Genomic DNA, 16,906 nt, shown 5'->3' on the forward strand with positions numbered 1-16,906 from the left:
ATTTTTCATGTTCAGGCTTTTGCAGCCCAGGAAGACTTGGAAAAGACCAAAGAAGAGTTAAAGACTGTGATGTCTGCCCCTCCTCCACCTCCACCACCGCCAGTCATTCCTCCGACAGAAAATGAACATGATGAACATGATGAGAATAATGCTGAGGCTAGTGCTGAATTATCAAATGATGGGGTAATGAACCATAGAAGTGAGGAGGAACGTGTAACAGAAACACAGAAAAATGAGCGTGTTAAAAAACAACTCCAGGTATTTAAAATTTGCAGTTGTATGCACATTTAAATATAGTTTGCATTTTCCCCATTTGTTGAGACAAACTTATTAAAAAAGGAACATTTGATTTTTGGAAGCCTTTACCTCTAGCTGGCCTTGTGATTGGTTTGTAAGTACTTGGCCTACAGTCACGTTATTTCATTTTTCTGTTGTATGTCCTTGTTACCAGATGTTTGTTAGCCTTGTGTAATGAGGCCGTAATTAGTAAGCTATTATTTAATTATAACTTGAGCCATGTTAAAAGTAAAACATAAAATACTGTGTTTAAAAAACAAATTTCTTTTTTAAACAGTATACATTAAAAAGAAATGATAATTTAATAGACTACTTGTATGACATTACATAATCTGAATTTTTTTGTTGAGATTTTGTAATGGCAAAAGGTCAGTATATTAAATGTACATAATTAGATTAAAATAGTAAATTTTAATATTACACCTATTAGAGAACTTAATAGAATCAGTTCTCTAATTTTTAAATTTGTGAAATCTTTAAATATTAATAAAAGAAAATGGGGTGATAGTTGTAATAAATGTATTAAGACTTTTGGAGAAAGCTCTCATGGTGTAGAATTTAGAGCTTACAGTAACATTCAATAACAGCTATATTGAACCTTTTGTAAGTCATTTCAAGTATTAGATGAGAAAGTTCAAGGAAATTTAGAATAATACACAAACTCATCACGGTTGCAGAGTGTAGAAATGAAAGGCCATGGGTATTCCTCTCTAACCACTACACCCCACCATTACTAAAAGTACAACAAACGTAAACACTTTAAAGAAAAAGATTTCACAGTGGAAATTTTAATACACTAAAAAGTCAGAGATTTGTTATATATGTATTTTGTGTCTTTAAACCTCTTCCATAGGTTTTTAAAATCTAAAAAAAAAGTTAATAATGGTCATACTTTTTATTTTTTAAACATAGGCATTAAGTTCAGAATTAGCCCAAGCCAGAGATGAAACCAAGAAAACACAAAATGATGTTCTTCATGCTGAGAATGTTAAAGCAGGCCGTGATAAGTACAAGACTCTGCGACAGATTCGGCAAGGCAATACAAAGCAACGTATTGATGAGTTTGAAGCAATGTGAGAGCTGTTATTTTGCATACATGTTCTTCATAAGCTGAACCACCAACAGAGAAAAGCAGGCCTTTGCAGATGTGATGGAATGCATCTCACCTTGCCAAAGCACTTACACCAGTTTGACTGTGGTAGCTAAAAGACATTTAAGGGGAGCTTTTCAACATTAAGGCAGTGTGATATCATGCTTGGTTTTCTTTTTCTTTTGGGCCAGGGAATGGAGAACAGTGTTCCATCACCTCCTTTTTCACATTTTTCATTTTCCATTTTTTTTTTCTATTGAAGATTAACACTAATTATCATGTCTGACAAATGTGTATGTATGATTTAAGCACTTTGTACATTTTAAAGGATGGTGGTGACTTAATGAGTGTTTCGGTAGGACACTGTTTTTTCTTCTTGCATATTTTACCTGCATGTATTTCCACATTCTCTCTCATTCATGTTTTCTCAGAGTGTATTTCTCATACCTTGGTATGCCCTGTAACCATAGCACTGCCACTATACAGATCATTGGCAGTGATTAAAATGAGCATAGGTGGCAGGGTGGACAGTCTTTCATCATTGTGTAGAAGATGGCTATGAATCATGAAAAGGATTAGAATGTTTAATAGTGTAGTGTACAGCTAGTGGTTAATTTTTTAAATCCCAATTTAATAACATTATTGGATATTTGTTATTTGCTTACTTAATTATGGTCATCTTTGACAGCTGAATTGATTGGTGTTTCATCTGTCATCATTTGGTTTTCTTTGCCCACTGATCTTACGAAGGTATAGACAGCAGGTAGTAAGTAGTTCCCTAGGAAAGTTTACTGATGAAACACTACTGCAAATAACAGTTGTCTCTGAAAGATTCTTTCATAGATTGATTTAGAAAAACAGATGTTTAATAAAAGAAAAAGCACATTTGTTGGTAATTGATTATCATCATTAATAAAACCCTGGACCTTGCTAGAAGGGCAGCATATGAAAACAGCAGTCCCGAGGAGGGGACAGTAATACTACCTCACTACTATACCTGCGATGACTGGTCGTTCAAACACAGTGAAGTGTGTAAGCTCTATGTTTTATAATACATAGTGATACTGTCAATCATGAAGGAATATTTTTGAGATTTCCTTTTCCTTCAGAATATCTTAGAGTGCTAAATTTTAACTGCCTTTTTGTTGAACTGAACTGTGGGACTCTGATTTGTATTAAAATTGTTAGCGCTCACTGGTATACTGTCTTCCTGGAGGGGTGTTGTATGTCTAAGGAAGTGTGTGTGTGTGTGTGTGTGTGTGTGTGTGTGTGTTTGTGTGTGTGTTTGAGAGAGAGAGATTGCCCTTGTAGCATATGACGATGAATGTTTGTACCTTCATTTCTTGATGTAATTATTACATAATCATTTTAGCATATTTGGTTTCTAAATCATTGTGCTTATTTTTTTCAATCTAACTAAAAATACTTAAATTTGGTTAGTTCTATTTTAGAAATTATAATTTTATAGGTTATATTAATTTCAGTTATGTTTTACAAAGAAATCTTTCCAGTTTGAAAGATGTTCAATATTCACAGGTTCTAACATTTTCTTTATTATAAAACATTTAGATTTGGAAATAAGGAAAGCCTTGTTTTCTCTGTGTGGTTCAGCTACTTTCCATTTGGTATTATGCGTTCAAATTTACATTTATCTATTAAAATTGCCATTTTGTTAGACATTTTTCATGCACAATAGATTCAAGTTGTGTCTGAAAATATCTCTGTGCTTTTTTGATTTTGCTGACTTTAAAAGGATTAATCTGGGCAGACATTATGAAAAGGAAAGGTTGCATTTAATATATTTTTTGGATTTAGTAGGACAAAAGATAACTGGTTAACCTTGAAGTGACTGTTGTATGGTGGTTGTGCACATGCTTCAAAGCACTGTGGAAGAGGACATTTCTCCTTGCAGCACATTAGAGGAACAGATGATAAGCCCTACTATTCATGGTTTAAAGCATGTGTTCACTCTTCCAAAACATTAAAGCAATTGCCATAATAGGTGAAAACTTGGATTTTTATTGGATTTTTGTTAATTTGCTTCATTTTGAATTGTGTGCACTACCATTCCTACATCAGTTTGATATCAGTGTTGAAAAATTACCAGTTATATTTGCTGTTTATAATCTATTTGTAGATTAGAATTAAAATGGATTTAATCCATTTTTAAAGCTGTGTGAATTTTTCTAAACAGGAACAACTATTTGCAATATGGGTTTTCATTAAACCAATTATAACTTTTATTATTAGCATTTGAGAAGCACATGTTCATATAGCAATGTAAAAATATATTAATGAGTATTTGGTAAATTCCAACAGGCTTATACTATTAGCATAATTTTGTGTTGTACAATTAAGTTACATCTATAATTTTGGATAACATTCATTGATTAACAATAAAGTGACAAAAGCTCATGTCTTCATGCTTCACTGTTGTTATTTAACATGGATTTCTTATATATTTCCTGAATATTATAATCTCTATTAGATCCATAAATCATTATATCTTAAAAACAAGAAGTGGATAGGAAAAAGTTCAGAATTCTCATACTTTTACTCATTCCCCCGAATTATATATCTCTTTTGATATGGAAGTAATAGTGATAATTCTCCGGAAAAGTTAAATCATTAAATTAAATTGACTCTCTTCATAATAGAAAATCATTTAAGATTTCTAGTCATTGCTTTTCTTGTATAGTGAGTGTTTACTTTTCCTAAGGAAGAAACAGTTTCACTGTCCTTGATTAATCTCACCATTAAAATGCTAATGTTCTTCAAAGAACTGTATATATACTAAGTGCTTCTTACTAATTTTTATCATAAAGATTATTCTTCTTAAATAACAAGTGATAAATCTGTTCTAAGCATAATAAAAGCCAGTTGTCTTCTCAGTTTATAGTAATATTTAGCTGTCACTTTATTATTTCTGTTCTCAAAGACAGGTGGTGATCTCTTTATTCTGGTCCTCTTAGAAAAGAAAAGGGAATTCTGTAGTATAGATTTTGCTTTATGTCTAATTAGAGTTCTGTTTTTAAGAACTAGAATTAGCACTTAGAAAGTTATATCTTACACTGTATTGGAACTCACTCCTGGTTATCATTGGAAAGAGTTCCAATGTTAGTGCTGTGATTAAAAATAAAAAATGCACATCACTTTCTGTCTCAGTTCTTATTACCTGTTGATTGGTGATATTTTTAGAATTGAAGATAAAAGATTTTTTAGACCCCACAGTATCCCATTTTATGTATGCATAATGAAAATAGTCTTTTAAAATCTAAAACTTAAAACTGAAGTATAGGAATTACTGCCTTTAGAATTAATTTAGTGAACTGATTAGTGAACCCAAGCTTAGATATATTTAATAAGAATAAGGGGAAACATTTAAATATGGAACTACACTGGTAGACAGTCCTCTTTAAGTTTGTTCTAAATGAACAGAACTTTAGCTTTTCTTATTCTGTACTTCATTCTTTTCTTAACTAGGAGATAATCTTAAATATTCTAGTGTGGTTTATCATGTAGAATGACAATATTCTAGTACATTTCAAAAGCACAGTGATTCAGCAGATACGATAACTTCATAAAATGTCAAGGCAGTATGACTCCTCACATTCTACACTGTTCGCAAGGAAAACTTGGCTCACGATCGTGTTTCATGTATTAAAACTTATCACCTTCCCATCCGTGGCCTTTCCAATTAAATAATCTTAATTCCCTTTTTTTCCTACTGGACCTATTTTTTTTAAATTTAATTTTATTTTTTTATACAGCAGGTTCTTATTAGTCATCAATTTTATACACATCTGTGTATACACGTCAATCCCAATAGCCCAATTCACCACACCACAATCCCCACCCCCCTGTGGCTTTCCCACATTGGTGTCCATAGGTTTGTTCTCTATATCTGTGTCTCAACTTCTGCTCCGAAAACCGGTTCATCTGTACCATTTTTCTAGGTTCCACATACATGTGTTAATATACGATATTTGTTTTTCTCTTTCTGACTTACTTCACTCTGTATGACAGTCTCTAGATCCATCCACGTCTCAACAAATGACCCAATTGTGTTCCTTTTTATGGCTGAGTAATATTCCATTGTATATATGTACCACATCTTCTTTATCCATTTGTCTGTCGATGGGCATTTAGGTTGCTTCCATGACCTGGCTATTGTAAATATTGCTGCAGTGAACATTGGGGTGCATGTGTCTTCTTGAATTATGGTTTTCTCTGGGTATATGCCCAGTAGTGGGATTGCTGGATCATATGGTAATCCTAGTTTTAGTTTTTAAAGGAACCTCCATACTGTTCTCCATAGTGGCTGTATCAATTTACATTCCCACCAACAGTGCAAGAGGGTTTCCTTTTCTCCACACCCTCTCCAGCATTTGTTGTTTGTAGATTTTCTGATGATGCCCATTCTAACTGGTGTGAGGTGATACCTCATTGTAGTTTTGATTTGCATTTCTCTAATAATTAGTGATGTTGAGCAGCTTTTCATGTGCTTCCTGGCCATCTGTATGTCTTAGGAGAAACGTCTATTTAGCTCTTCTGCCCATTTTTGGATTGGGTTGTTTGTTTTTTTAATATTGAGCTACATGAGCTGTTTATATATCTTGGAGATTAATCCTTTGTCTGTTGATTCGTTTGCAAATATTTTCTCCCATTCTGAGGGTTGTCTTTTCGTCTTGTTAATGGTTTCCTTTGCTGTGCAAGAGCTTTGAGGTTTTATTAGGTCCCATTTGTTTATTTATTTATTTTTTATTTCCATTACTCTAGGAGGTGGATCAAAAAAGATCTTGCTGTGATTTATCTCAAAGAGTGTTCTTCCTATGTTTTCCTCTAAGAGTTTTATAATGTCTGGTCTTACATTTAGGTCTCTAATCCATTTTGAGTTTATTTTTGTGTATGGTGTTGGGGAGTGTTCTAATTTCATTCTTTTACATGTAGCTGTCCAGTTTTCACAGCACCACTTATTGAAGAGACTGTCTTTTCTCCACTGTATATCCTTGCCTCCTTTGTCATAGACTAGTTGACCATAGGTGTGTGGGTTTATCTCTGGGCTTTCCATCTTGTTCCATTGATCTGTGTTTCTGTTTTTGTGCCAGTACCATATTGTCTTGATTACTGTAACTTTGTAGTATAGTCTGTAGTCAGGGAGTGTGATTCCTCCAGCTCCGTTTTTTTCCCTCAAGAATGCTTTGGCTATTCAGGGTCTTTTGTGTCTCCATACAAATTTTAAGATTTTTTGTTCTAGTTCTGTAAAAAATGCCATTGGTAATGTGATAGGGATTGCATTGAATCTGGATTGCTTTGGGTAGTATAGTCATTTTCACAATATTGATTCTTCCAATCCAAGAACATGGTATATCTCTCCATCTGTTGGTATTGTCTTTACTTTCTTTCATCAGTGTCTTATAGTTTTCTGCATACAGGTCTTTTGTCTCCCTAGGTAGGTTTATTCCTAGGTATTTTATTCTTTTTGTTGCAATGGTAAATGGGAGTGTTTCCTTAATTTCTCTTTCACATTTTTCATCACTAGTGTATAGGAGTGCAAGAGATTTCTGTGCATTAATTTTGTATCCTGCAACATTGCCAAATTCATTTATTAGCTCTAGTAGTTTTCTGCTGGCATCTTTAGGATTCTCTAAGTATAATAGTATCATGTCGTCTGCAAACAGTGACAGTTTTATTTCTTTTTTTCCAATTTGTATTCCTTTTATTTCTTTTTCTTCTCTGATTGCTGTGGCTAGGACTTCCAAAACTATGTTGAATAATAGTGGTGAAGGTGGACATCCTTGTCGTGTTCCTGATCTTATAGGAAATGATTTCAGTTTTTCACCATTGAGAATGATGTTTGCTGTGGGTTTGTCGTATATGGCCTTTATTATGTTGAGGTAGGTTTCCTCTATGCCCACTTTCTGGAGAATTTTTATCATAAATGGGTGTTGAATATTGTCAAAAGCTTTTTCTTTATCTATTGAGATGATCATATGTTTTTTCTTCAGTTTGTTAATATGGTGTATCACATTGATTGATTTTCGTATATCGAGGAATCCTTATATACCTGGGATTAATCCCACTTGATCATGGTGTGTGATCCTTTTAATGTGCTGTTGGATTCTGTTTGCTAGTATTTTGTTGAGGATATTTGCATCTATATTCATCAGTGATATTGGTCTGTAATTTTCTTTTTTTGTAATATCTTTGTCTGGTTTTGGGATCAGGGTGATGGTGGCCTCATAGGATGAGTTTGGGAGTGTTCCCTCCTCTGCAATTTTTGGTAGAGTTTGAGAAGGATGGGCTTTAGCTCTTGTCTAGATGTTTGATAGAATTCACCTGTGAAGCCATCTGGTCCTGGACTTTTGTTTGTTGGAAGATTTTTAATCACAGTTTCAATTTCATTGCTTGTGATTTGTCTGTTCATATTTTCTATTTCTTCTTGGTTTAGTCTTGGAAGGTTATACCTTTCTACGAATTTGTCCATTTCTTCCAGGTTGTCCATTTTATTGGCATAGAGTTGCTTGTAGTAGTCTCTTAGGATGCTTTGTATTTCTGCGGTGTCTGTTGTAACTTCTCCTTTTTCGTTTCTAATTTTATTGATTTGAGTCCTCTCCCTCTTTTTCTTGATGAGTCTGGCTAATGGTTTATCAATTTTGTTTATCTTCTCAAAGAACCAGCTTTTAGTTTTATTGATCTTTGCTATTGTTTTCTTTGTTTCTATTTTTTTATTTCTGCTCTGATCTTTATGACTTCTTTCTTTCTGCTAACTTTGGGTTTTGTTTGTTCTTCTTTCTCTAGTTCCTTTAGGTGCAATGTTAGATTGTTCATTTGAGATTTTTCTTATTTCTTGAGGTAGACTTGTATAGCTATAAACTTCCCTCTTTTGCTGCATCCCATAGGTTTTGGATGGTCGTGTTTTCATTGTCATTTGTCTGTAGGTATTTTTTGATTTCCTCTTTGATTTCTTCAGTGATCTCTTGGTTATTTAGTAACATATGGTTTAGCCTCCATGTGTTTGTGTTTTTTTACGTTTTTTTCCGTGTAATTGATTTCTAATCTCATAGAGTTGTGGTCAGAAAGATGCTTGATAAGATTTCAAAATTCTTAAATTTACTGAGGCTTGATTTGTGATGCAAGATGTGATCGATCTTGGAGAATGTTCCGTGTGCACTTGAGAAGAAAGTGTAATCTGTTTTGGGATGGAATGTCCTATAAATATCAATTAAATCTGTCTTGTCTATTGTGTCATTTAAAGCTTGTGTTTCCTTATTTATTTTCATTTTGGATGATCTGTCCATTGGTGTAAGTGAGGTGTTAATGTCCCCCACTATTACTGTGTTACTGTTGATTTCCTCTTTTAGAGCTATTAGCAGTTGCCTTATGTATTGAGGTGCTCCTGTATTGGGTGCATATATATTTGTAATTGTTATATTTTCTTCTTGGATTGATCCCTTTGATCATTATGTAGTGCACTTCCTTGTCTCTTGTAACTTCTTTATTTTAATGTCTGTTTTATCTGATATGAGTATTGCTACTCCAGCTTTCTTTTGATTTCCACTTGCATGGAATATCTTTTTCCATCCCCTCACTTTCAGTCTGTAGTGGGTCCTAAGTTGGTCTCTTGTAGACAGCATATATATGGGTCTTGTTTTTGTATCCATTCAGTGAGCCTCTGTCTTTTGGTTGGAGCATTTAATCCATTCACATTTAAGGTAATTATCGATGTGTATGTTCCTATGACCATTTTCTTAATTGTTTTGTGTTTGTTTTTGTAGGTCCTTTTCTTCTCTTGTGTTTCCCACTTAGAGAAGTTCCTTTAGCCTTTGTTGTAGAACTGGCTTGGTGGTGCTGAATTCTCTTAGCTTTTGCTTGTCTGTAAAGCTTTTGGTTTCTCCATCGAATCTGAATGAAATCCTTGCCGGGTAGAGTTATATTGGTTGTATGTTCTTCCCTTTCATCACTTTAAGTATATCATGCCACTCCCTTCTGGCTTGTAGAGTTTCTGCTGAGACATCAGCTGTTATCGTGATGGGGATTCCCTTGTGTGTTACTTGTTGTTTTTGCCTTGCTGCTTTTAATATGATTTCTTTGCGTTTAATTTTTGACAGTTTGATTAATATGTGTCTTGGCATATTTCTCCTTGGATTTATCCTCTATGGGACTCGCTGCGCTTCCTGAACTTGGGTGGCTATTTCCTTTCCCATATTAGGGAAGTTTTTGACTATAATCTCTTCAAATATTTTCTCGGGTCCTTTCTCTCTTCTTCTTCTGGGACCCCTATAATGCGAATGTTGTTGTGTTTAATGTTGTCCCAGAGGTCTCTTAGGCTGTCTTCATTTCTTTTCATTCTTTTTTCTTTATTCTGTTCCGCAGCCATGAATTCCACCATTCTGTCTTCCAGGTCACTTATCTGTTCTGCCTCAGTTATTCTGCTATTGATTCCTTCTACTGTAGTTTTCATTTCATGTAGTTTTGTTCATCTCGTTTGTTTGTTCTTTAATTTTTCTAGGTCTTTGTTAAACATTTCTTGCATCTTCTCGATCTTTGCCTCCATTCTTTTTCTGAGGTCCTGGATCATCTTCACTATCATTATTGTGAATTCTTTTTCTGGAAGGTTGCCTATCTCCACTTCATTTAGTTGTTTTTCTAGGGTTTTATCTTGTTCCTTCATCTGGTACATAGCCCTCTGCCTTTTCATCTTGTCTGTCTTTCTGTGAATGTGGTTTTTGTTCCACAGGCTGCAGGATTGTAGTTCTTGCTTCTGTTGTCTGCCCTCTTGGACCTATTTCTTAATATCTCCATCTTTAGTGATTTTAAGAGCTGCCATTTTCCCTCTGGAAAGATGATGACTTTTTGCTTTGTTGCCTCAATATTTGAACCTCTCTTCAACTGTGATAACAAGAGTTTTCTGATTTGAGGTTACATATGCTGCTTTAGGAATTGAAGTATCTATCCATCATTATTCATCACAAAATTTTAAGGTTAATGATTGTGACTAAGATAATTAATTACCCCATGGCACATCTTTTAAATTCAGGTTTATATTTGGCTTGGGTTCCCTAGCTAGTAATGGTTCCAGGTTCTTATTTAATGACCTTCATTTAGCCAATACACTTTTATTAAGTATGTGCTATATTCTAGGATATAGAAGCAAGATTAGAATGACTGTGACCCTTTGTTTTGGACTATCTTAAAATGTGAAACTTCAAATATTTATCTTATTTCTTGGATCATTTGCAATAATCTGTTACAATACTAAATTTCTTTTAAGATGGCAACACATTCTGTTGACTGATGTTATTTGTATGCCCAGATTCCTCCGTGCTCATATCTAGTCAGTTGCTTCCATCCTTGTAATTTATTACTCTGTTTTAATTGTTCACTTATATTTAATGAACATTTTTAAAATTTAGGTTCATTTTGGTAATTATGCATGTCATTTAGTTTGCTCCTAAAAGTAGTTTACTGGTTTTAGTTTATCTTTAGTAAGTCTATATAGCTAAATGTACATCTTGGTAACATGGAATCAGAATTTCTGAGATTTATGTAATAATCCTTGGGAAAATTCCTTTTGATAAAACGTGGATTTTTTATATCAAATTCTTCTTGTGCTGTGTTACAATGTATGCCATGATAGCTCTTAACTTTTTGCAACTTAAATTAAAATATTTTGCCTTTTGTTTTAGACCTAGAAATGCAAGTATGTCTTAGACTCTTAAAGCAGTACTACCTTCTCCCTCTCTTTCCTTTTGTTTATACTGAAAAGTCTATGTAATTCAGATCTAGCATTTGAGTCTTATATGCCATCATTCCATTTATGTAATTATTTGCTTTTAAATTTTAGCTAATTTGGATAAAATGATACACTGTGTCATGGAGGAGACTACTACAACATAAAGAGCAATAGAAGAAAATAAGCAACTGGTAGAGAATAAGAATACACAGCACAGTTTCTCACGTATGCTTGTTCTCTGATAAATTGCTTAATTTTCATTTTATAGGTCAAATTTTAAACACTGATCAATGTTTAAAGATATCCTAAAAAATAAAGTGCCTAATTTAGAAGTGTTTCTAACTTTATAGAAAGACTCATTTTATACCCAATTGACAAACCAGTCAGTATATAGTAATTAGTAATCTGTATTAAGTACTGTGAAGTTCAGTGGAGTTGGGAGATTTCAGTTGAATCTTCATTACTATATTGTGTTAAAATATATGTAAGACTTACCGTTTTAACCATTTTCAAGTGTTCAGTGACATTAAGTATATTCACATTACCATTTTAGCCATTTTCAAGTGTTCAGTGACATTAAGTATATTCACATTGTTGTGCAACCATCACCACTATCCATCTCCAGAACATTTCATCATCCGAAACAGATTCTCTGTACCCATTAAATACTAACTCCCCATTCCTCCCTCTTCCCAGTCTCTCATGACCACTATCCTAATTTCTGTGCCTTTGAATTTGACAATTCTAGGTACCTCATATAAGTGGACTGACTCCTATCTGTCCTTTTGTGTCAAACTTATTTCACATAACGTAATGTTTTTCAGGTTCAGCCACATTATAGGATGCATCAGAGTTTTTTTCTTTTTTTTTTTTAAGGCTAAATAATATTCAGTTGTATGTATATACCACATTTTCTTTATTCATTCATTGGTTAATGGCCATTTGGATTATTTCCACATTTTGACTATTGTGAACAATGCTGCTATTATGTACATTGGTGTACAAGTATCTGTTCGAGTTACTGCTTTCAGTTCTTCAGTATATACCCAGAAATGGAATTGCTGAATCATATGGTAATTCTGTGTTTAATTTTCTGAGGAACTGTCAATACTGTCTTCCTCAGCCACTGCATTATTCCCACTAGCAATGCATAAGGGTGCCAATTTCTCCACATCCTCACCAACAATTTTTATTTTTTGTTTGCTTGTTTGTTTTTTGGCTGTGCCACTTGTGGGATCTTAGTTCCCTGACCAGGGATTGAACCTGGGCCACAGCAGTTGCTGAGTCCTAACCACCAGGGAAGTCCCTTTATTGTTTGTTTTTGATAATAGCCATCCAAGTGGGTGAACTGGTATCTCACTTTGGTTTTGATTTGCATTTCCCTATGATACATTTCTCTCTGATGTTGAACATCTTTTCATATGTTTATTCACCATTTGTATCTTACTTGCTGAAGTGTATATTCATGTTTTGACCATTTTTAAATTGTTTTTTGTTGAATTGTAGGAGTTCTTTGTATGTTATGGATGTTAGTCCCTTATCAGATACGTGAGTTGCAAACATTCTTCCATTCTGTGAGTTGCCTTTTTATTATATTGATACTATCCTTTGATGCACAAGTTTTTAATTTTGAGGAAGTTTAATTTATCTGTTTTTCTCTTGTTGCCTGTGCTTTTAGTCTTGTGTTTTTTGAAGAGACAGAAGAGAGATTATGTACAATGGTCGAAGTCTAGAGAGATGAAAAGTACACTGTCTTGACTACAATACAAAATGTAATTTCTTGTGTATTGACTGCAGGATGATAAAGCTAGAGTAGGTTGGGTCAGGAATTTATGGAGTCTTTAATCCTCTGCTGAGGTGGTTTAGTTTGATTTGAAGACATCTGGTGCCTTTGGGAATGCAGTTACAAAAGGGAATAATAACTAAACTTTGCTCCAAAGGAAAATTCATGCTGCTATGTAAAGTATACTAGAAAGTGCTATAATGTAATTAGCCTGAAGAAAAGCTGTGGTCATGGGAATGATATTACTACCTTCTGAGTATTTAAAGGAAATATGTAGATGTATTTTGCTCTCATGTTTGCTATATGTAGTAATGTTTTTCCTTCTGCTTATTTTCCAAATGACCTCTTCTGGGGACAGTTAAGACCTCTGTTTTATCCGTGACCTTTTAAGAATGGGTTCTTTAGTGGCACAAAAAGAGAACTAGAAATTAAAGACACCCAAGAACAAATGGATTTGATTCTGAGTTCTAGTTGCAGGTCGTTGTACTCTGTTGTGCTCTAGTTTTATAAGCAGTTTCATAGTTCTGAATTAGATTGTCTGTTTCAGAGCATTTCTCTGGAATCAGATATATTTTGATTCCAGATTCATTGTTTCACTAAAATGTAATGAACAAATGTTAATATCCATGTAGTTTTGAGTTATTAATACTTGTTTATAGTTGAAAAACTATTACTGCAGAGTGTGCTTACAACAGTTCTATCAACATCCTTTTGCTCTCAAATGATTCTAATAATGTAGTGACTGGAAGAAGCTTGAAGGGTTTTTTGAAATAGGTTTTAAGGGGTTAGAGAAAAAAAGTTCTTTCAGATCATTATGAAGGGGTTATATTCATCAAAACACAACTCAATGAAGATTATCTCAGAATATATACACACAATTAACTATTCACTGGCTGTGACAGCTTTGAACAAATTACTTTGGAAATTTCTGTAGGTTTTTAAAAGTTGAGAATCATTTGATTATGCTCATCAACTTAACTTTCTTGCTAGATTTGATTCATATGCTTATGCCCAAATGATATGTTAGGGTTTTTTTTTTCCCCCTTATTTTTGCTTGTTTTCCTCAGACAATTCTTAATACAATATACTTCTCAATTTTTAGGCCATAAAAATTTTGAATATAGGTATATGATCTTTCGGTAATCTAAGTTACAGGTGGATGGTTTTCCTCCCCACTAACTTTAAAATATGGTGGTTTATCATTGGTATGTAGATTAAATGTAGAATTTTGCAACTTCTTAATTTGTGTGTTTTAACAGTACTTTCTATCAAAAGACAAAATCAGTGTATGCAAAAGGAAATCATAATCAAACATCTGTTTACTTTCTTTTAAATTCTTTTTTTTTTTTTTTTTTTTTTTTTTTTTTGCAGTATGTGGGCCTCTCACTGTTGTGGCCTCTCCCATTGCGGAGCACAGGCTCCGGACGCACAGGCTCAGCAGCCATGGCTCACGGGCCTAGTTGCTCCGCGGCATGTGGGATCTTCCCGGACCAGGGCACGAACCCGTGTCCCCTGCATCGGCAGGCGGACTCTCAACCACTGCGCCACCAGGGAAGCCCTTAAATTCTTTAATTAATGTTTGCAAATGTACTGCATGATAGCACATTTAGTTTCTTAGAACTTTTACATTGATTAAACTATCATTTTTTTCAAGAAATATTAAAATCTTTAAAAAGTAGTTGATTATAAGGATGAAAAATGTTTTTGTTGGTAGGGTCAAAATCAAATCAAATCACTACTTATTTAGCTGTTTATATGTATTCTTAAAATACCTTAAGAGAATACCTCCATTTTGTAAAAATTAGAGTACCAAAGAGTATAAAACCTGAAATTAGAACCCAGAACCTAACCATCTGAATAATTTATAATCTAGTTTAATGTGCTGGTCCACATTACATTTCAGTATAAGCTGATGTTTTAAGAATGTTTATAATGAATTGGGGGGACATAGGCTGTATCAAAGGCTTTGAATCAAAATGTATAGAAAATATATCCATTGGAGAAATAGTTTTATCTTTAGAGGAGATTATTGGCATTAATGTTTTAGGAATATTCTCAAGCATTAGGAAGACTGGAAACCAATATGTCTTCTAGATTACTGATGTGATGTATACAGGTAGGAAAATGTTCTCCACTACCTTATTTTTGAGCAATTATGCCTTTGTTCTTAGGCATTACAAATTTAAGAGGTTTTCAGTTTAATGATATTATGAAAAGAAAGCTGAATGGGAAATGAGGAGGCATGGATTTTTTTCCATAAAGTAATGTTTAATACATACATACATATGCATTCATAGATGCAGTCCTTCTTCCAGTGATTTACAGAGCAGTTGCTATTTATGCAAAGCACCGGTAGTGTTATGGGAGATAGATGTGACCCTGTGACTGTGTCAAGGAAATTTTAGTTAGGGACTTGGGATGTGGACTGAAATTAAGGTACAGAAAGTAAAAGTAGTAAAAACCAAAAGAAAAATTGAGATAAAATGTTCAGGAGTTAAAATGAGAGGTTATTAGTAGGTGCGAATTAGCATACAAAGAAGCATGATATTGACTTGATTAATGAAGCTGGGAAATATTTTCTTCATTTATGAAATTACAGCTGCTGGGGAGCATCAAAGTTATAAATTAATCACTAGGTAGGCTAGCTAATGTTAACTTGGTTCTCTGCCACTAAGGAATTGCATTTTCTTTCATATCAACGTGTCTGGTTTTCTTATAATAGAATTTATTGAATGTAAGCAACCTTAATAATAATGGTTTATATTAGAATAGCCAGTATTGAAATGTAATTTAATATTAAAGTTTTCTTATAACCCTTTTGTTAATTACTTATTTAACTTGCCACTAAGTTTACCATTTTTTTTACTATAAATTATTTTTTTACTTTAAGTAAATATCAGGATACCCATTACCTCAAACAGTACAGGTAGAATTTCCTTCTCAGACACTGGTTAATTGTCTGTGTTGATTTTTGTAAGTGTATATAGCAATAGTTTGTATCATAGCAAAGCTTCAGAAAGCTGGGATATTTAAGGATTGTTCTTTTCCCCTTTGGTTATTTTCTTTCTTTTTTAAATATTTATTTATTTATTTATTTGGTTGCACCGGGTCTTAGTTGTGGCAGACAGGCTCCTTAGTTGCGGCTCCATGGCTCCTTAGTTGCGGCTCGCCAGCTTCTTAGTTGCGGCATGCAAACTCTTAGCTGCAGCATTCATGCGGGATCTAGTTCCCTGACCAGGGATTGAACCCACTCCCACTGCATGGGGAACGTGGAGTCTTATCCAACTGCACCACCCGGGAAGTACCTGGTTATTTTCTTTGGAGATTATTTTAAGCATTAAAATAACTGTTATTGCCAGAGTCCCTCTTTTTTATTAAAAAAACGACTTTCAGCTATGCATAAAGAAAATTGTTCTTAAAAAACTAGAAATTAGGTATTATAGCTATTTTAAGAAAAGCATATTTTTCATTGGCTTCCAGTATTATCATGTTATGTGTTGAAGTTGCCAAATACTAAAGGTGCTTTAGGTCATACTTAGCTACTTTATGACTGAAGTGTAATTTTTTTAAAACTTGGTTAAATCATTAAAATTAAAAAAAATATAAGTGAACATGAAACAAAATTCAATAGATAAAAATAGGGTAACACAAAGAAGTAAGCCTCCTTGCTTTGTCCTCTAGCCCTGCTGCTCTCCCCAATGGTAACTATTTTTTTTCAACTTGTGCCTCCTGGAAATTACCTGTACATGTAGAAGCATGCATATGTTGTATACTTTTTGTTGTTTACATAAGGTATAACATTCTGTATACACAGTGTTATGCTTCTTGCACTGAATGGTGTATTTTGGAAATCATTATATATAAGTACAAAAATACCACAGTATTTAATTATGTGGATGCCCCTTAACTTCTGATGAATATTTTTATTTTTACTTTGCTTTATATACAATACTGCCATGTATTGTTGTACAAACACTGCTTTTATTTTATCCTGTTTAAG

At 33.7% G+C, this 16,906-nt stretch overlaps 1 protein-coding gene across 3 annotated transcripts in view; it reads left to right on the forward strand.

Moving 5' to 3' along the window:
- RDX (radixin) overlaps nt 1–16,906 on the forward strand; it is a 92,259-nt gene that overhangs the window by 64,433 nt on the left and 10,920 nt on the right. For 2 of the 3 annotated variants that reach the window (XM_079708695.1, XM_079708696.1), the window contains 2 exons: nt 16–258; nt 1,210–1,389. In XM_079708695.1, coding sequence (XP_079564821.1) covers nt 16–258; nt 1,210–1,374 — 408 coding nt within the window. In that variant the 3' untranslated portion in view covers nt 1,375–1,389. Of the gene's footprint in view, nt 1–15; nt 259–1,209; nt 1,390–16,906 lie in introns of those variants that run through there. The other variant, XM_079708697.1, reaches the window with a different exon arrangement.

Source organism: Hyperoodon ampullatus (assembly GCF_949752795.1).
Source record: "Hyperoodon ampullatus genome assembly, chromosome: 7".
NCBI lineage: Eukaryota > Metazoa > Chordata > Mammalia > Artiodactyla > Ziphiidae > Hyperoodon > Hyperoodon ampullatus.